This window comes from Mchenga conophoros, linkage group LG10, assembly GCF_057382185.1.
Source record: "Mchenga conophoros isolate Kocher_MC1m ecotype Shallow Benthic linkage group LG10, M_conophoros_male_GT1.1, whole genome shotgun sequence".
NCBI lineage: Eukaryota > Metazoa > Chordata > Actinopteri > Cichliformes > Cichlidae > Mchenga > Mchenga conophoros.
In genome coordinates, this window is record NC_140535.1 from 22,665,298 (window position 1) to 22,683,431 (window position 18,134).

The 18,134-nt window shown below is 38.2% G+C and overlaps 1 protein-coding gene across 4 annotated transcripts in view; it reads left to right on the top strand.

The window, feature by feature from the left end:
* LOC146565956 (actin-binding LIM protein 3-like) overlaps positions 1-16,943 on the top strand; it is a 52,660-nt gene extending 35,717 nt beyond the window's left edge. For 3 of the 4 annotated variants that reach the window (XM_085289419.1, XM_085289417.1, XM_085289415.1), the window contains 9 exons: positions 1,737-1,787; positions 6,459-6,596; positions 6,748-6,812; positions 7,117-7,258; positions 10,867-10,896; positions 13,351-13,409; positions 14,154-14,220; positions 14,352-15,892; positions 16,806-16,943. In XM_085289419.1, the coding sequence (XP_085145545.1) occupies positions 1,737-1,787; positions 6,459-6,596; positions 6,748-6,812; positions 7,117-7,258; positions 10,867-10,896; positions 13,351-13,409; positions 14,154-14,220; positions 14,352-14,377 (578 nt within the window). In that variant the 3' untranslated portion in view covers positions 14,378-15,892; positions 16,806-16,943. The remainder of the gene's footprint in view (positions 1-1,736; positions 1,788-6,458; positions 6,597-6,747; positions 6,813-7,116; positions 7,259-10,866; positions 10,897-13,350; positions 13,410-14,153; positions 14,221-14,351; positions 15,893-16,805) is intronic. The other variant, XM_085289416.1, reaches the window with a different exon arrangement.
* The last annotated feature ends 1,191 nt before the right edge of the window (positions 16,944-18,134 follow it).

The following is an 18,134-nucleotide window of genomic DNA, read 5'->3' on the forward strand; positions in this document are numbered from 1 at the left end:
AGACCCCTCCTGTCAGTCTTTCTGAAGTCAGTGGAGATTAAGAAAAGATCACTAATATCATTATTTCAACATTGGGAGTTGGTAAGAAACACAACATCGTCATCAGTAATAAGAATTGCAAAAAGCTAGGAGACAGGAAAGAAATCTCACATGAAAGGCAACGAGGTTCTTGATTAGAATCTTTGCTAATGATATAGATCAGAGATGTCAGATTCATTTTACATCATGGGCCACATACAACCCATTTTAAGTGGGCAAGACTAGAAACTGTCACCAAGTGCTTGGTCAAAGCAAGCACTTGTTTGATTGTTGGGTTTTTTTCTGTATTATTGTAGACTCTTTACCTTACAATACAACGTGCCTTGAGGCGACTCTTCTTGTGATTTGGCACTATTTAAGTAAAATAGAACTGAATTGAATGGATGCCAGTCATGTAGATGGAGGGATTACCTACACTGAAGTTGAACTTTCCTTTGAGAAGACTTTTTTTACTACCATTCAGCAGCTCAGTTGTGACTCCCTGAAGAGCCCTATAGGCAACAAAAAAAAGGAGAGAGAGATGTTAGGGTTTGCTAAGAAATCAGAGACCAGCTTCACTTCACTGTACAAACTATAAAAATAGCTGAATCTTTTAAATACATTTAAGGATGGTCTGGAAGCCATTATTCATTATATTCAGACTTTCAATAACTCGCACTATTGGACAATTTAGGCCTTTGTGTCTAGAGGAAGAAAAAGCAGATCATCTTTGTTGCAGATGCTATTTCATGGGATAAGCTGTTGTATTCAAATACTGCTATATTGTTGAAAATAAGAGGACTTAGCAGCTACGTCACTGTACAAAGAGGCATTAGGCAGGGTTGGCCCCTATGTGGTCAGCCATATGCTGTTGCCTTTTAAATCAGCTTAGATGGGGTCTCACAGGTTTAACCTTTGCTGCAGTTTCACGTACATGAACTAATGTGCCTGCTTATGCTGATGATGCAGCTGTGTTGATTACTCGTCATAACAATTCTGCACATGATCGCATAAAACCCCACTAAAATATGTGAGCACACCCTTTCCAAGAGTTAACTGGTTGAAGAAGGCTCGAGATGTAAATGGCAGCTGGCACTTCCATCTAGGATGCACTGGAGCAGAAAGGGATGAAAAAAAATTGTGTTTTTGGAAAAATTATATTCTGAAAAGAAACTGACAGGGTTCAGAGGAGAAAAATCATTGCCCAAACCATCTAGCAACAGTTTGACTATAGGATGAGGTATTTGGTTGTGAATTATTTTGTTGCCACTTGACTGTTGTTGAACCTTCAAGTACACTTTTAAAGGAAATACAAATAGGACTGGCTAACTTTTTCTTGGGAGGATATCACTGGCTCAGATGTGCATTTCTGTTGTCATCTCTGTGTGAAGGTGGGCAGAGTCCGGTGGTTGCTTTTCTCTGAATAGAGTTCATGTGGATGATTGTATCGATTTTGGAGTGATAGAAATGTCCTCTGCAGAGTAACTTGTGGATCACTTGATCTCACTTTCTGAACATATTTATGTGTTGTAGCCACACTATGTACAGGTTGGGGTTGTAAATATGTACAGTAGCTTTCCTTTGTGGGATCAATAAAGTATCTGTCTAATTGTACAAAGAAATTGGTTTATTAAAGAATTAGTTAAAGGTCAAAGTTCTCCTCTTCTCTGAATGTTTATTTTGCTTTTTCTCACCAACTGACTCTCTTTTGTTCTCAGCTTCTGAAGAAACTAACATCTATAGAAAACCACCCATCTACAAGAGACAAGGTTGGTTAATTGGTCAAATTTTTGTGATTTCAAAACCTTTTTTGGGGCTGTGTATCTGTCCAGTTAGTTGATTCTTGTGTTCATTGTAGCATAGTCTTAGTGTGATAGTTCTGTGTGTCTGATTTAAAGAACCAGTTACAGAAAAGATCTGAGTTAAAGCTGCAGTATAGATTTATGGACACACTTCTTTGTTGTCTGTAATCTGCTACCTCTGATTAGATTCAGTCTTAATAGGATTTTCTCAACATGGAAACACTCAGAATAAATGAAAGAATTTCTTCTGGACCCTTACACAGCCTTAAAGTAGCTGCAGTTTGACCCATCCCGTTCAGTTAAAAAGTTTATGGTGTGAATTAACTCTAATTTTGTTCCCCAATTTTTCAGCTCTTGTCAGTTGTCCACTAGATAAGTTTCACCTTCTGAAACTAGAAAGGTTGATGGCCTTTGGGTACTGATCACTTGTCCCTGTTAAGTAGGCTTTGGTTGGAATGGGGTAAACGGTCTATGAAAAGCCTAAGAAATACATGTTTAAAATGCAATTTCATAGTGAAAAATGATAAAACTACAAGAAATGAACCCAACATAAAGCAAGATGGCAGACACAAAGCAAAGCACCTCTTGGGGTAAACCGACAAACTGACAAAGGGGACAATACGGGACCACGCACACACACACGCACACACACACACACACACACACAGAGGGGTGACTGGAGGTGAAGCACAGGTGGAAACAAGGCACAGGTGAAAGCAATAATTTGGCAGATAGTCACAGCAGAGAAAAAGACCATGAAATAAAATTAGAGGTGTGGTTGTGCAGTTAATGTTGCTTAGGAAGGTTTCTAACAAATAGAAGTGACCCGGAAGTATCTGTATGGCTGCCATAATAACAAATCAAATTCTCCACCTGCTAAGAAAAGACCCTTCCTTTATTACGTGCAACAAACCATCCAACTGTTCACCAAAACAATGACTGTGATTTAGGCCTAAACCAAACTGATGGTGATTTTGGTCACATAAATGTTAACACTAAGTGTGTGTTTCTCATTTTTGAGTCAATTCAATCACTAATTTCACTTATATGAACTATATCAAAGTGTGTTTAAGATATACATGAGTCATGTCTGTGGTTGTATTGCCACCCTTTAGATTGATCATCATCATATGATATACATTTTTACTCGGGGCTAGCTGGGAAAGGCTCCAGCCTAAGTTGTTGATGGAGGGAATTTTACTTCGGTCACAGAAAATTTCAACAGTAGGTAGGATAAGAGTTACTGCATCATTGGTTAGGCAGGAAAAAAATAATAAAATAAGATTCATTTAATTTTATAGAATTTCAGCCTTTTTTACTAGTTCTTCTTGTAATTTAGTAATTTAGTCCAGCTATGGGACATTGTAGTTTTAACATGGTACACCATTTACAAATATGTGCATTCAGATTCTCTGAGTAAAAAGCTTTCCTTTTCCTGTTTCCTTATAAGTTCTTCTGGACACCTTTCCTTGATGTTTTCCATCAAAATCAGGTAAAAGGAAGGAGGAGTCAATTTTAGGACTACTTGATTATTATCCATAAAAAGAGACATGAGAAACTAACCTTCACTTCATATCAAAAAGAAGTGACCAAGAGACAAATAATACAGAGTAAAGATTAAATATGATGCCAGAGGCAGAAGAACAGATGAGGCTGGAGAAACTAAAAATATTAAAAACAGTAAAAATAGCCAATCTGTTACACCACCACTGCAGCCATTGTCTGTGCTTCTCAGTTTTGCTGTCATGTATCTGTTGGAGGAGGACTCATATGGAGACTCTTAAGGCAGCAGCATAAATTGAAAACACACCTTTACTTAAATAGGTTGAAAAGTACAAACTATAAATATTAAGGACTATACAGGAAGCCAACAATTTAGGCACAGAAGACACAATAACAGACACTGTACAAGGACTGACAGAAAGATGCCATTATATATACACAAGGGGGGGGGATTAGCTGAAGTGAACACAGCTGAGGGAAATGAGACACAGGTGAACATAATCTACAGTGGCTTGTAAAAGTATTCGGCCCCCCTTGAACTTTTCCACATTTTGTCACATTGCAGCCACAAACATGAATCAATTTTATTGGAATTCCACGTGAAAGACCAACACAAAGCGGTGTACACGTGAGAAGTGGAACGAAAATCATACATGATTCCAAACATTTTTTACAAATAAATAACTGCAAAGTGGGGTGTGCGTAATTATTCAGCCCCCTTTGGTCTGAGTGCAGTCAGTTGTCCATAGACATTGCCTGATGAGTGCTAATGACTAAATAGAGTGCACCTGTGTGTAATCTAATGTCAGTACAAATACAGCTGCTCTGTGACAACCTCAGAGGTTGTCTAAGAGAATATTGGGAGCAACAACACCATGAAGTCCAAAGAACACACCAGACAGGTCAGGGATAAAGTTAGTGAGAAATTCAAAGCAGGCTTAGGCTACAAAAAGATTTCCCAAGCCTTGAACATCCCACAGAGCACTGTTCAAGTGATCATTCAGAAATGGAAGGAGTATGGTATGGCAGTATGTATGTATGTATGTATGTATGGAACATAACCGCATCAATTTTAAGATATGAGCTGTTGACTGTTTGGAGAACTGAATGCAAATGCCTCTCCGTAGCTTCTATGTAGGTTGATTTCTGCCAGCCCCTTTCTCTGTATGACCAAATATCTCATAAGTCAGAAGACCATTCAGTGAGTTCCCAGATTGACCTTAATATGACTGAATCTTGTATCACCCAGTCACACTGACTAGCCTGCTCAGTTTTTTAGCGTTCTAGCCAAATGCTACCTCATGAGACTTTTGGAAAAATGCACATACTAAATCACAGTCAGAGCTGATGGATTGGTGCATTCCTAATTATGACAGTAGCATTCCCCATACATCATGTTGATAAAGTTGCTTTAAGGTTACTTGGCTCAACTATAAAGGTATGCAAACTTGAGGTGGATGTAAAGTTTGATCGCAGTTTTGATACAGCCACATCAAACCTGTGATTACAGATTCCGCTGGTGGAACTGAGAGAAGCAGTGCCAAATAGTGTCTAGATGATCTATCTGTGCTCACATGGCAGGTCCAACAGAGTTACAGTTCTTCTGAAAGACCTCTGCATGATTTACATTGCGCCACAAAGTGCTGACAAGCCTCTCTCTCTCCTGTTGGGCAGTCTGCAAACTGGGCTGTGTGGATGTGGATTTACATTTACACCATTAATCATGTATAGAGCAGATTTCATATTAAGGCAAAATACCATAATCAGGTGTATATACGATACATTGATACCATAATGTGTTATAGGCAGATGTGGCTGCATGTCTGCCTATTACACTATGCAATAACACTATTTCATCTATTTCCTCACATGTCATCTACCACATCTAGATATACCACAGAAGGAATCACAAATAAAATGTTTTAGCAGCTCCAGCTGTATCAAATGATCTAAGTCAGGCCAAAAATACATTGCATCTGTTTTGGTGCATCTGAAAGGTAGCATCAGTTTTAGATGTAAAATGATACTAAAAATGGGGGTGAGGTGGAGCCATATTGCACTTGATCAAATGCTTAAGTTAAATGAATACTCAAATTAAATAAAAAAAAAACATCACAATACAAAAATGATAACAAATACGCACAAACAGATGGATTTTATTTGTCCTTCAAAGAAGAAAAATGCCATTCATGTATACACATGATTAGTTTACAGTGGCCCTGAAGGTACAAATGCACTGCGTCTTAAGAAAACACCAGCAAATAGAAAAATGCTCAAAAAGCACACAAAAGACAAGGGCTGTTTGGGGAAACAACAGTGTGATGGACCAGCTGCAGAAGTGACAAACTAGCAGTTAATAGCAAACATGAATCTACAGTGTTATATGAATCATCTGATTAAAAAAAAAACACCATGCGTGTGTCTTTTTCACATCTTTTCTACAGTCATTTGTGGTTTAGTTTCTGTCACGTGTGCAGCTGTGCTTCCAAAAACACTCCATTGTGTTTTGTGATTTCCTGTTTCCATTGTGGTTTGTGTGCTTTTACAGTGTTTTTCTGTTTGCTGGCATTTTTCTTAATTACTTCTTGTGAGATTTCAGCCCTAACAGAAACTTTACACACTTGTATAATACCTTAAAGTGTTTCATTCTGTTCATATTTTTTATTCAGAGTCAGCATTATCGCCTGCTTGAAGTTTTTTATCACACCCCCTCCCATTGTCTCTGACCTCTTTTCGATTTTCCATTCCCCTGTTTTTGATGCGTCTCCCCTCTTCTCCTCCTTTCCTCTCACATACTGTGCTCTCTCCCCTCTCTGTAAATATATGCACTACTTCATCTGTCTTGTTTCTCTTGCACTCACGCATCAGCAAACACGTTGGTCAGAAAATCATTTTAAAGCCAACAATGGGAGGGGGGGAAAAAAGACACTTTCATTAAACAAGAACATCTTTAAGGCTTTCTACCCATATAGACGTTTCACTTCTGGTTGTTTTGTTGTTATTTCTAGCATGAAATTCAGCACAAGATCCTGGGACAAAAAGATTTTCTGTCACAAATCAAATGTTCAAAGTGTGTCTTTAACAATAAATTTTAAAAAATACCCTCAACAGCTTCTCTAATTATCTTCCTGTCAGAAATATCAGCCTCTCCAACAGCCAATAAGAGTAGGACCAATGACAATCTCACCAATTCAAATCGCCTTTCCACCTCAAACTGTAACAGCATTTATCACCCGAACTCCAACTACTACCCATATACTGGCTCTCCAAAAGGTAAAGCACCTTCTACTTAACAGCATGTTTTACTGCTATACACAAACTGAACCCAGAGAGCCAAGTGACAGTTTTTTCACTTTGATGTTCACTTTTTCAGTCTTCTCACTTGCTCCCTGTTACCTTTCATTTCCTCCATCTCTCTGTCTAGTCTCCAGGGTGAGGAGGTTTTCATCTGGAGGAGAGGAGGATGGACTGAATCATAATATAAACAGGGTAAAAATACATCTGTTGCTTCTTCCTGTTATATTTTAAGTGAGGGTTAATATTTAATGAGCCAGTTAATTAAATGCTTCTTTCCAGCCTCACTTGACATGATACAAAGTGATGCCCCTGTACTCCTCTCTTCTTCTGTCCTCACATCCTTTATCCTGCATTATTCCATCACCATCTGTCAACTCATGCACCCATCCCACTCAATCAACTCTTATTACTCCATCTATCTGTCCTTTTGTTCCACCTTGTTTTCCCATCTCTCTTTGTTCCTCCCCTCTGCTCTACTTTCCTTCACTCCATGCAGGGAATTGGCAGATTGATCCTGAAGGAGGAGATGAAGGCACGAGCAGGTTGTCACGACAATGACCAGTGGGGTAGCAGACACAGCTCCCGCTGTAGCAGCAAGGAGGCGCTGAGCAATCTGGGATACAGCTCCCTTAATGGCTGTAAGTGTGTGTGTGTGTACATGTGTTTATTTACATCTTGAATATGCCAGTAAGCTGATCAACTTTATTTACCATGCATTGTCACATGACAGTAGGTTAGGCTCGTAATCTTGTCTTTAGTATGATGAATTTGATGTGGGATTTTTTGCAGATATATTAGTAAAAGTCTATATTGTAATTCATTATAGAAAAAACAAACTAAGTCTGATGATTTTAAGAGGTGGTGCCATGGCTATAAGTTGATTAGCTGGAGTAAAGCAGAAATATTCAAGTGGATGTATTCTGCTTTTTTCTTATTTTATGGTGTATATATATAAATACTGTTACACTGGTGAATGCTCACATTAAACGTGGCTAAAGTTTGAAATAATGAGGTCAACACAGGCTTCAGATGGCTCTAAATGCACAGTTTTTTATACTCGTATTTTCATATGACATCACTGAGAGCAAATATCCCTTATATGGTCATCTCAGGCACACAGGACTGTGAGCAGCGCAGCCTAAGTCATCCGTTGTTCAAACGGTTTGTTTTTGCGGGACAGCTAATGAGAAGAAAGCTTACTTAAAAAGACAGGAAAAGGAGCCACAACAGACTGTTTTTATGGCAATGCTACAAACACCCCTTTTATCTGGTTAAGTAGCGAAAGTCTGTCTATTGGTTGTTCCCTCATTTGTTCCAAATATTGGAAAAATATCTCCCTGTCTACGGGATAAACCATCTCTCTAAAGTATCTCAGTATTTACTGGACTCCATTGTTTTATCTTCTGTTTCCCATATGATTTATATAGTAATAAAATATTAAACGTTTGCATGTTAGCATTATCAGTGTGACCATGTTAGCATGCTGGTGTTCATAAAGAATTTTAGCTTCAAATAGTAGCTAGCCTGGCTACGTCCTTTCTGTCTCTCTTCTGGTGAAAGGTTAATGATGTTAAGTTTGCATGGCTTATGGATATATTCCCAGTCCCTGAAGTATTTTATTTATTTATTTAATGTTTAAAAGGTTTGAGGCTTTAGTAGCTAAAACAACATTAGTTTTGGTTTGGGCTAATTCTGATTAGGATGCAGTGACTGAAGGTTAGATGTTAGGAAATAAATGTAGTTTCCTTTATAGCTGGAACAGTGTTGGGTGTTGTACTGTTTGCTGACCGAGCCTGAGCAGGTGGGGTTTTCCCGCTTCTGTGTTAACTCTTTAATTGATCCCATTCCTCATTGTGTTCAGCAGATAACGCGAGACAAAGATGGAGAGATTTGGAGAAAGGCAAAGAAAGCGTGCGTTGTGTTGTGTTGTGCTGGGGGTCCAGCAGGAATAAAAGGAAGCCTGTTAAAGCGGAACAAAGAGTGAACACTATAGAAAGTGTATAGATATAAGGGTGAGAGAGAGAATCAGAAGCTAAAGCAATTTGGAGCTGTTGAGAGAAGATGTACGACATGAAGCCTTAGAAGTAAATCAGGGTCAGAGAGCGGTGGAAAAAGAGGGAAATGAGCTCTGTCCACAGGGAGGTCACGGAGAGAGAGAGAGAGGTATGAATAATGTGGGTGCTCAGTGCTGTGTAATCACTATGGGTTTATGGTACTTGCTGTTATTACACTGATTAGAAAATCCTGACAGGCGCACTCATCTGTTCTTCAGAGGAAGCTAATTCCAAAATGGGATGTTCACCATTTTTCAGAAATGGAATGTACTGCTACAAACTGACTGACATGCTTGGTGACTTCCTCTCACTGAATTGGTTCGGACCATTTTTATCCACGCTAGCAGCGTGACCCTAAGGATGGCAGTATCTGTCCATCAGTTAGTTAGTCAATCACTTCGGTCTAATATATCTCAGCATGGTGGTATGGCCATGACAATTTCACATTTCATGTTCACCAGAGGATGACAGCTGGTAAACACATTTATATCATTCTCAGAGATGACCTTAAGTCATCAGGTCAAAGCTTAACAACTGAGCATTGCAGTTGTTTTGTTTTATTCTGATTCAGCCTTCAGAGTCATTGATTGTAGATTGTTAAGTGATTGCATAATCATTCAAATGTACTTAAGTGTGTACAGGATCAATAATTAATATTCAGCAGTGATGCAGCTGTCTTAAGTTTAGCACTAATACTAGAGAAGCAGCTGCATTTAAATTAGTAGAAAACTAGCCGTAAAAGCGCAAGGTGCTTTTGATTTATTTTTATTTTTTTATAATAAATCATTATTATCTTTGATTATTTGTTCAGTTAAAGACTTAAAGATGTTTTTACAAGATCCTCAGCTGTAGTTTTGCTTTGTAATTAGCAATTGCTAGCACGCGATCATGCGAAACTAAGAAAATCTCACTGTAATTATTTCACCATAGTGACAGAAACAGTCAGTAGCAAGCTTTGCTAGTAAGTCATTATAATAAAATGGAAAAAAGGGAAAGAACTTTTTCTTTTATTTGTTTGTTTGTTTATCTATGTTTGAGAAAAAATAACTGCAAAACTCTATTCGAAATAAGTGCAGTGGGTACGTGCCATAAGCATATAAATATCTAACGTGCTGCATGCCTATGCACATAGTGCTTCATATTTTAAATGATGTATAGGTCTTGGTAGTGATTAATCCTGCATGCAGATCTTCTTAGGGACATTTTCTCACACAGCTGATGTTTTATAGACATCTCCCAAAACAACTGGCTTTTTTAAATATGTATACCCTCGCCACTGAAAACTAATACTTTTACTATGTGGTAGATTTATTAACCCTACTTAACAGAGTGTGACATCTGTTCATGTTGTCCCAGCAACTGATATGCATGTTTATGCGCACACTAAACGAAAAGACCAACATGGTCCACAAAGGACAGCAGCATTGTTGCAGCTTTAGTCAGTTTAATGGATCAGGATGAAGAACATCTGCTGATTGCCAATGCTTTTTAAAGACGAGAATGAATATCCCAATATTAACTTCAGCTATGCCTTTGTTCTCACACACTGTGCATATAATGCATTTTTCATGGGTTTTATTTTTTTAAATGTTCAAATTCATTGCATTATGATTAACATGGAGTCCTCTTCATTTGGTAGATATCCTAATTACTATAACAATTTCAGTATTTTAAGATATATACAACAGAATGCCTGGATTCTTACGTGTGTTTAGTAGGATGTCATGTGCAGACGAGTAATAGTGCATATATTGGACAAAGGATTGAAAATGACGATGTGAGGCGGGAAGAAAAGAAAAGATTGTGCTAGGGAGATGGAGATAGATAATTTGATGCAGTGACCTCCTAAAGTTCTCTTTGTGTCCCATAACATACTATAACTTTCTCAATAGATTCCACAGATCACTGCACGATTTGTTCCTCAGTGTTTTAACTGAATCGGAGATGGATTCAAAATCCATCTTGCCGTTTTTCTTTAGCAGTATTTTATTCTGCTCTTTACTAGCATCTCTTTTCTGGGAAACAAGTCCCTCTACTAAAGTGTTTATTGAGCTAAAGTTCTTATTCTAAATCATTTTTTAAAAAACTGCATTTTTGGGGCTTGAGACAAAATTTTCACAGTATGAAACTGGTGAAATTACAATATTTTCATATGGCCCCTCTCCCCACTCCTTTGTTTGTCTGTCTTTCAGCTCCCAGGTCCCTCTGCAGCGCTGACAGCGGTGAGTGGTTCATCAATGTGTTTTGATCTGCTTGTTCATCCCAATGGGAGCCGCGGCACAGACAGACGGCTTTTCCCCTCATCTTCTTCATCCTGTTAGTTCTGCTGTGACAGCAGCAGAGCTTTAAGTAGGAGATTTTTATCAGTTCACACTGACACGTGCACAGACACCTCTATCTTTTGAGTTACGGGTAGGAAGATGAATGACAACAAGGCCTGTCTTTTTTTCTTTTTTTTTTCAGAAGCTGCATCATCCACAGTGATCTGTTCTATAAGCTCTTGTTACATGTGACAATATTTTTAAAGATTTTGGGGAATTCCGATGCTGTTCTTCTGCTTTTAATAGTTGTTTATGTTTTAAATTCAAATTCAAATTTTATTTGTTACGTACACAGTCATACACAGTACGATATGCAGTGAAATGCTTAGACAACTGCTCGTGACCTAAAGAGAAAAAAAAAGGAAAAGGCTATGAATAAGATAGGAAATAACTATGAAAAATTAAAAAGGGTAAATTTAACTAGGAAGGAATAAAACATAAATTAAGGTTAAAAATGAAATAACTGTACAACACAAATTAGAATGAATTTTAAGGCATTAAAGTCCGAACTGGGCTTCCATATTTGTTTTTGAAAACTGTGCATTTGTGCCCAATAAAGTAATTTTGATGGTGCACTAAATACACCAAACGTTAGCTATAAAGATTCAAAGATTCAGTTATTATAGTGAAGGAACAACAAAACAAAAATTGTGATACATGAGATGCTTATGCTAGTAGTTTTCATGCTGGCAACAGAGCAGTACATATCTGAGATGAACACTGACTATATCTCATTTCTTGTTGAGAAAGAAAGTAGTAGATGACAAACTCATTATACTTCAGTATTTTACACACACTGTGCATTGCCAATACACAGCAGCCTGTATTCTGCTGCATCATGGTGTTTCGCCAGGGCTCTTTGACATTACAGGGTAATTTAATTCCTTTCAACACCAGAGTAAAAGAGAGAAGGAGGGAGGAAGGATGAACAGAGGAGTTAGAGGGAGGAGTGAAAAAAGGAGGGAAAATCTAGTGACAGGGGAAGAACAGGAACAGGAAACAGTGATAGTGAAGTAAAGGCAAGCCAAATGAATTGAGAGGAACAGTGGGATTACACTGCCCTCTGCTGCTTCCACTGCAGCAGTGCACACAACAAGTGCAAGGATGCCCAGGGCTGGACTGGGACAAAAAATGGCAAAAAATGACAAAAAATTTATATCTGACACAGACAGCAGGTCATAACTTCTTGCCTGAAGTTCAGTTCCTCTGCCACTATGACCGGCGGCCGCCTCGGTCTCTCCTCCTCTTGCCTCCCCTTTCCCTTATCCACCTGCTGGCCTCCACCACTTGCTGATGTTGCTAAATCTGTGGAAGCTATGCCATAGCTACCGCCAAACAATTCAGTTATTTTTACACATTTGGCAGCGTCTGCCTGAAGGGCTCGTTTCTTTTTGGCCCTTCTTTCCTTTTTTTGTTCTCCATTTTCTTTAGTTCGTCTATAAGATTGCTAAACAAGGGGGAGGGTGCATCCGACCTCCTCGGCTGTAATTGGTCCAGCCCAGAGTCGATCATGACCAACTGGCCAATCCAACACCTTTCATTATTTATACCCTTCCAAAAAAAAAAAAATCGATCGGCCCATAAAAACAAAAAATCGCCAACTGCCCGATGGCCAGTCCAGCTATGAGGATGCCCAGAGATACTTGGTTGCCACCAGTGGTTATCACTGATTACAAGACAGGTGCTATGTTGGTATAAAGGAAGTAATGCAACTCTTTTCTGCAACTTAAAAGCCATCTCAGATCACAGCTTGGGTCTTTGAGACATTGTGTTGTAGCCTTGAGATTTCAAATATATGAAAAAAGGGCACTTCTGCTTTGAATTCTTATATGAAACGATAGAAAGTTGATCGGAGGCCTTTTTCCAAACTCCCAGCAACATGTCAGTAACTCGCTGTTTGAGCTATTGAGATGAGAGGTTTCAAGATCAGAGTTGGGTGAAAGATATTAGATAGAAAAATGAGCATAAGACAGAAAAACCATTAGATTATCACTTTTCAGACATGAAAAAAAGTGGAAAGAAAACCTGATGAAACAGCAAAATATAGCTTCTGCTCATTGACAGAAAAAAAGCAAAATGTTTTTCCCCCATTTACCCACAGCTCAAAACCCATAGCTTTCTTAAAATCAGATACAGAAATGTATCTGTAGTTTATTTCTTGCTGTATTTGACAAAATCAAATTAAAAATTTTGAAGCTGTGAAGTAACACCCCCCCACCAAATAAATAATTAAATAAATAAACCAAAAGCACCACAGACAATAGAGGCAGTGTACTCTTGATTCTAATTTAAGTGTGTCGGTATCAGTTTTCATTCTTCATGTGCTTGTTTATGTGCTTTTGTTTGTTCTGCCAGACTCCTACATTGCCAAATCAGCCTCGTTGCCAGGCTACGGCAGAAATGCACTGAACAGGGTAAGGAATCAATGGGTTTTGGCTGTGTGTGTGTGTGTGTGTGTGTGTGTGTGTGTGTGTGTGTGTGTGTGTGTGTGTGTGTGTGTGTGTGTTCCGGTTCTTCCTATCTTGGTGGGGACCAAAATCAGAAATTTACTATACTGGTGGGGACCAACAGCCTTCGTGGGGACCAAAAACCAGGTCCCCACGGTGTTGAAGTCATTTTTCACACTCAAAATGTGGTTTTAGTGTCAGGGTTACAATTGGGATTAGGCATTTATTTTTGATGGTTAGGGTAAGCGGCTAGGGAAAGCATTACGTCAATAAGATGTCCCCACGAGGATAGCAACACCAGATGAGTGTGTGTGTGTGTGTGTGTGTGTGTGTGTGTGTGTGTGTGTGTGTGTGTGTGTGTGTGTGTGTGTGTGATGACTCGCCTTGTGTTTGGAGACAAAAACCAAGTTCCCATAATTGATGATTGCAGTCCACAGATAATGAATGTAAGTTTCCTCTCAAGAGTCAGAGAGAATAAGATACACATGGCCATTTGCTAAACTGTAATACATTGCAAAGTCCTTCATTTGCTACTGACCTGAAACCCATTTGTATCAGTTGCTTCTTAAGGCCAAGTGAGACAAATGGCATGATGCTGTCGATACATTAGTGTGATAAGCTGTTAGACTAAAAAACACTAAAATATTGTAAAATATTAAATGTGTATTTTTATTCCATGTTTTCCTAAAATGCACTTTCCTGTTGCGGCAGCCTGGGAGTGTTGGTGGAGATTATTACCAGTATGACAGCACTAATGCAGTTAATTGGCAGATAAGAGGTAAGCCTATTGCTCAGCTCAAGCTGCTTACTTGAGTTTTTCTCTTGATCGATTGCCTACCTTAACACATGTTAGTCAGAACTGTTGGAACAGCAATTGTCAGTGACTCCTTTTTTTCTCCTTCTTTTCAGAATATAAGGTAAGATCCAGTTGCTAGTAAGAAGTAAGAAAGTAAGAAATCTGTTGCTGAGCAAAGAGTGACAGGTTTGTATCAGTGGATAAGAATGATGATGTTGCTTCTTTAATCTGAATAATGAATTAATCTCACTCAGTAGCACCCACTTCAGCCAGAGAAATTGTAACGGTGACAGACTCATTTTACTGACAGCAAAGTCAAACCCACAAATAGACGTTAACAAAAGCTAACAGTACCAGCCTTGTCTTTTTATGGCAAGATAAGTATATGTGTACTCATGAATATGAGTAAACACAGGCTGACAGTACTATGACAGTACTCTCTAAGATCAAGCTGCCTAATTGGAAAGTTAATAATAAATAATAGTCATGTATTGTGTATATACTAGTGCATGGCGATTCTCCAGTATTGTCTGGTCTGTAGTTTTTCTCCTTTTTAGGCAGTTGCTAGGCAACATGGTATCTCAACATAGCATGCATAATTCAAGTTTTGTGGTTAAAAAATTGCATGATATTGTCGTGAAATTTTAATCATATGACGCTTTTAAGGTGTTATAGGCACATAAACTACAAAGGCATCAGTTAACTTGGTAGGTGGTTGCTTGGCAACATGATGATATCACAACACCTGCTATAGATGAGAACCTTCAGGGAAAATTTTGGTTGCTCAAATCTTGTTTGCGTAGTTATTTTGTATATAATCACAATAAATATATATTTCTTCTTTTTAGTTTTATGTAACAATGTTACATGTTGGTGTCACATGCTGTATCCTGAAAAAGCTCCTATTTATTTTTGTACTTTTTGGCACTGAATTAAAAATACATGTAAAGTAAAACCGTTCAAGCTTTATTTTTGTTTGTATTTAGATGATTATAATTTATAGTTCAGGAAGATCAGAATTATGCTGAAACAGACATCAGTAGACTTGATTCTGCTGCGTAATTATTGTAAATAATTCTCACTTGTTCTTTAAAAGTCATCATTTTAGGATAAAAAAGAAAATCAACCGAGAACTTCATTAACACCAGAAAAAAACAGCATTTCTTAACATTTTCATTGGTGAAATCACAAATTTGAAAAAATAAACTTAATGTTCTTTTTTTTTCTTCATATACAGTTTTAGGGGTTGTTGGCATTGTAACTGCATTTGACCACTAGAGGGTAAAACAAATGCAAAATGATTCAGATTCTTCTGATGCAAACATGTTAAAATATATACTGAATTTCCAAAATTTCTACTGATGTTTTTGTTTTCATCCTCATTCAAATAATCATTTTCAGTAAAGAATTTAGAAAGAAGTCAGCATTTAAAGTCCTTTTAAGTCCTTTTAGCGTTTCATACTTGTTTCAGCTAAATCACCCATGGTACATTTTGATGAGGAACCTTACAGGAATATTAATAATAAAACAACCCTTTGACAGGTATTAATAATATGTTTTCTTTCTTCATAAGATCTACCCATATGAAGCCCTTGTGGTGTCAGTCAGAGGGCAGCAGCGCCTCCCCAGTGATGTGGACCGAGCCAGACTAGAGGTGACCTGTTATAGGACCCAACTCTTTCACAAAGTCTACATCAAGCGTTGCTTTTGATCTTTCAGACTGTGATGAAAGCTCTCAACACTAAAGAACAAAAAACCCTGCAGTGTCCCTCATGTTGGACACAATGAGCACTGCAGATGTTTTACGAGTCATAGAGCAGCAAAGAAAGCAGAATACAGAGCCTTCCTCTAAGCACTAAGTGGCAGATGTTGTTGCCCGTAGCCTCAAACAACCTGCAATGTAAAGCTGAATGGACAGACTGATCATTAGCGGAGAAAAACATTTAAAGCACAGTGTTCCCTGTGTGCTGCACTGTGCAAAAGTCCTGAGTCACCATTCATTTCTTTATATTTTGCTAACAAAATGGGAAATAGGTGCAGTGATTTACTGAAACACGTGCAAACGTAAATGGAAATAGAGTGCATAAAGCAAAAACAGAATTTTTACAGTTCCAAAGAGCTTGAACTTTCTAGGCCTCTTGAAGGACATTCAAAGATTTTGACTGCCTTTTGTTCAGTTGTTTGTCAAGATGATCCCGCACTGCTTCAGAAATGTTGAATTCCAGGCTCAGGTACAAGGAGTGGACTAAGAAAAAACTGCCAGTGTCCTAAGAAAAAAATTGAAAGTGCTTCTGAAAGCCTGGATAGTTATTGCTCAAACCACTTTAAAATTACGAGAAAGCCAGGCTACTTAAAAGCAAACTTTACAGAAATGAGGGTGACTTGATACTTTTGTATAGTACTGTATGTCTTTTCATTTGGTACTATATCAGTAAAGGTCACTACTTATGAATTTTAGAAACTCTGTGTAACTGGTCGTGTCACATTATTAATGTTTTTTCTCTATGGTTTATTAAATGTAAAAATTAGATTGTGTTTTAATCTTCTTTGTCTCTTCCTGCTAACAGCGTCATCTCTCCCCAGAGGAGTTTTATAGAGTCTTCAGCATGTCCATGTCTGCCTTTGACCGTCTTGCTCAGTGGAAACAAAATGAACTGAAGAAACAGGTCAGACTCTTCTGAGAAAAGTCAACAGATCCTTTCACTGAACCCAGCTTGAGTCCATGGCTCAGCGGAAGAAGAACTGAACAAAATAAGAAGGCAGAAGAGAGATGTTCTTGGCTTGTTGTAGCTGCTGTGTGTTTGGACTTCTTAAGCAATGTTTGTGAAGTCTGCCAAGTGGCCAAAATTGAGGAAAAATCCCCACCAAGAAGGGAAAACTGAGTGGTAGAAAACTAAAAGAGGAGCAGAGAGCTTCACTGGAGCTACAACGGGTTGCTTGTGCCTCTCCTACCAGCAGATGGCAGTGTGTTTACACGAGCGTTACAGTTTTTGTCTGAACTACTGATGTGCTTTTTAAGAAACTCCAAGTCTGCCAAAAAAACGTGTATTCTTATGAAGTATGTCAGCTGTTCTAGAATCTAGTTTTGGGGGGTGAGAGTTGCTGCAAAGTCTGATAAACTGGCAAGACAAGAAAATGAGCACTGTGTGATTCTCAACATTGGGGTTACTGAACATGGTGTATAAATAATGTGTTTTTATAATGTGCACATCTTGAAAACCAAAGGTTTTCGTCTACATTTTTCAAACAACATGTTTGATTTTTGATGTCAGTATTTCTGAAGCCATATTACACACTTCTTTTCTACATGTGCAAGCAGACTGGACAGTCCATTGACGTCTGCTTTGAAATGACATTTGACATAAATGAGCTGCGTCATGGCTCAGAGCTGGGAGGTGTTAGTTTAGAAGTGGGGGTTTAGTACCATACACTTTAAAATAAGATGTGTGCGTTTCACTTATATATGGAAATCCAAGCTTTTTGTTCGTATTTGCAGTTATTCTCAAGAAACAAGCCCGAAATTCAGATGCTGGACAACAGTTGAAACTTTTTTTCTGACATGTTGTGTATGTGTGAGGGTGTGAGTGTATGACTGACGATGGTAAACAGTTAATCAAGAATTATTTTTTTTATTAATATTTAAAAGCCATCTGAACAAAGTGAAGAACTCTGAATATAAGGAACGCCAAGAAAGGAAATATTGAAGGAAGAAATATGAAAATATGAAGTAAAGGTTTGTGTTTGTGATTAACAGATGCAATATGTAGTGACTGAGCTGAAAGTGGTCTAATTAAAACAAAAATCACTGGATAGCTGTTGCAAAGAATGACTCAAGTTTGTTTTAACTGGCTGTAAAAGGTGAAGTAATGCCGTTGAACCAAGTGGAGGGTTTTTGT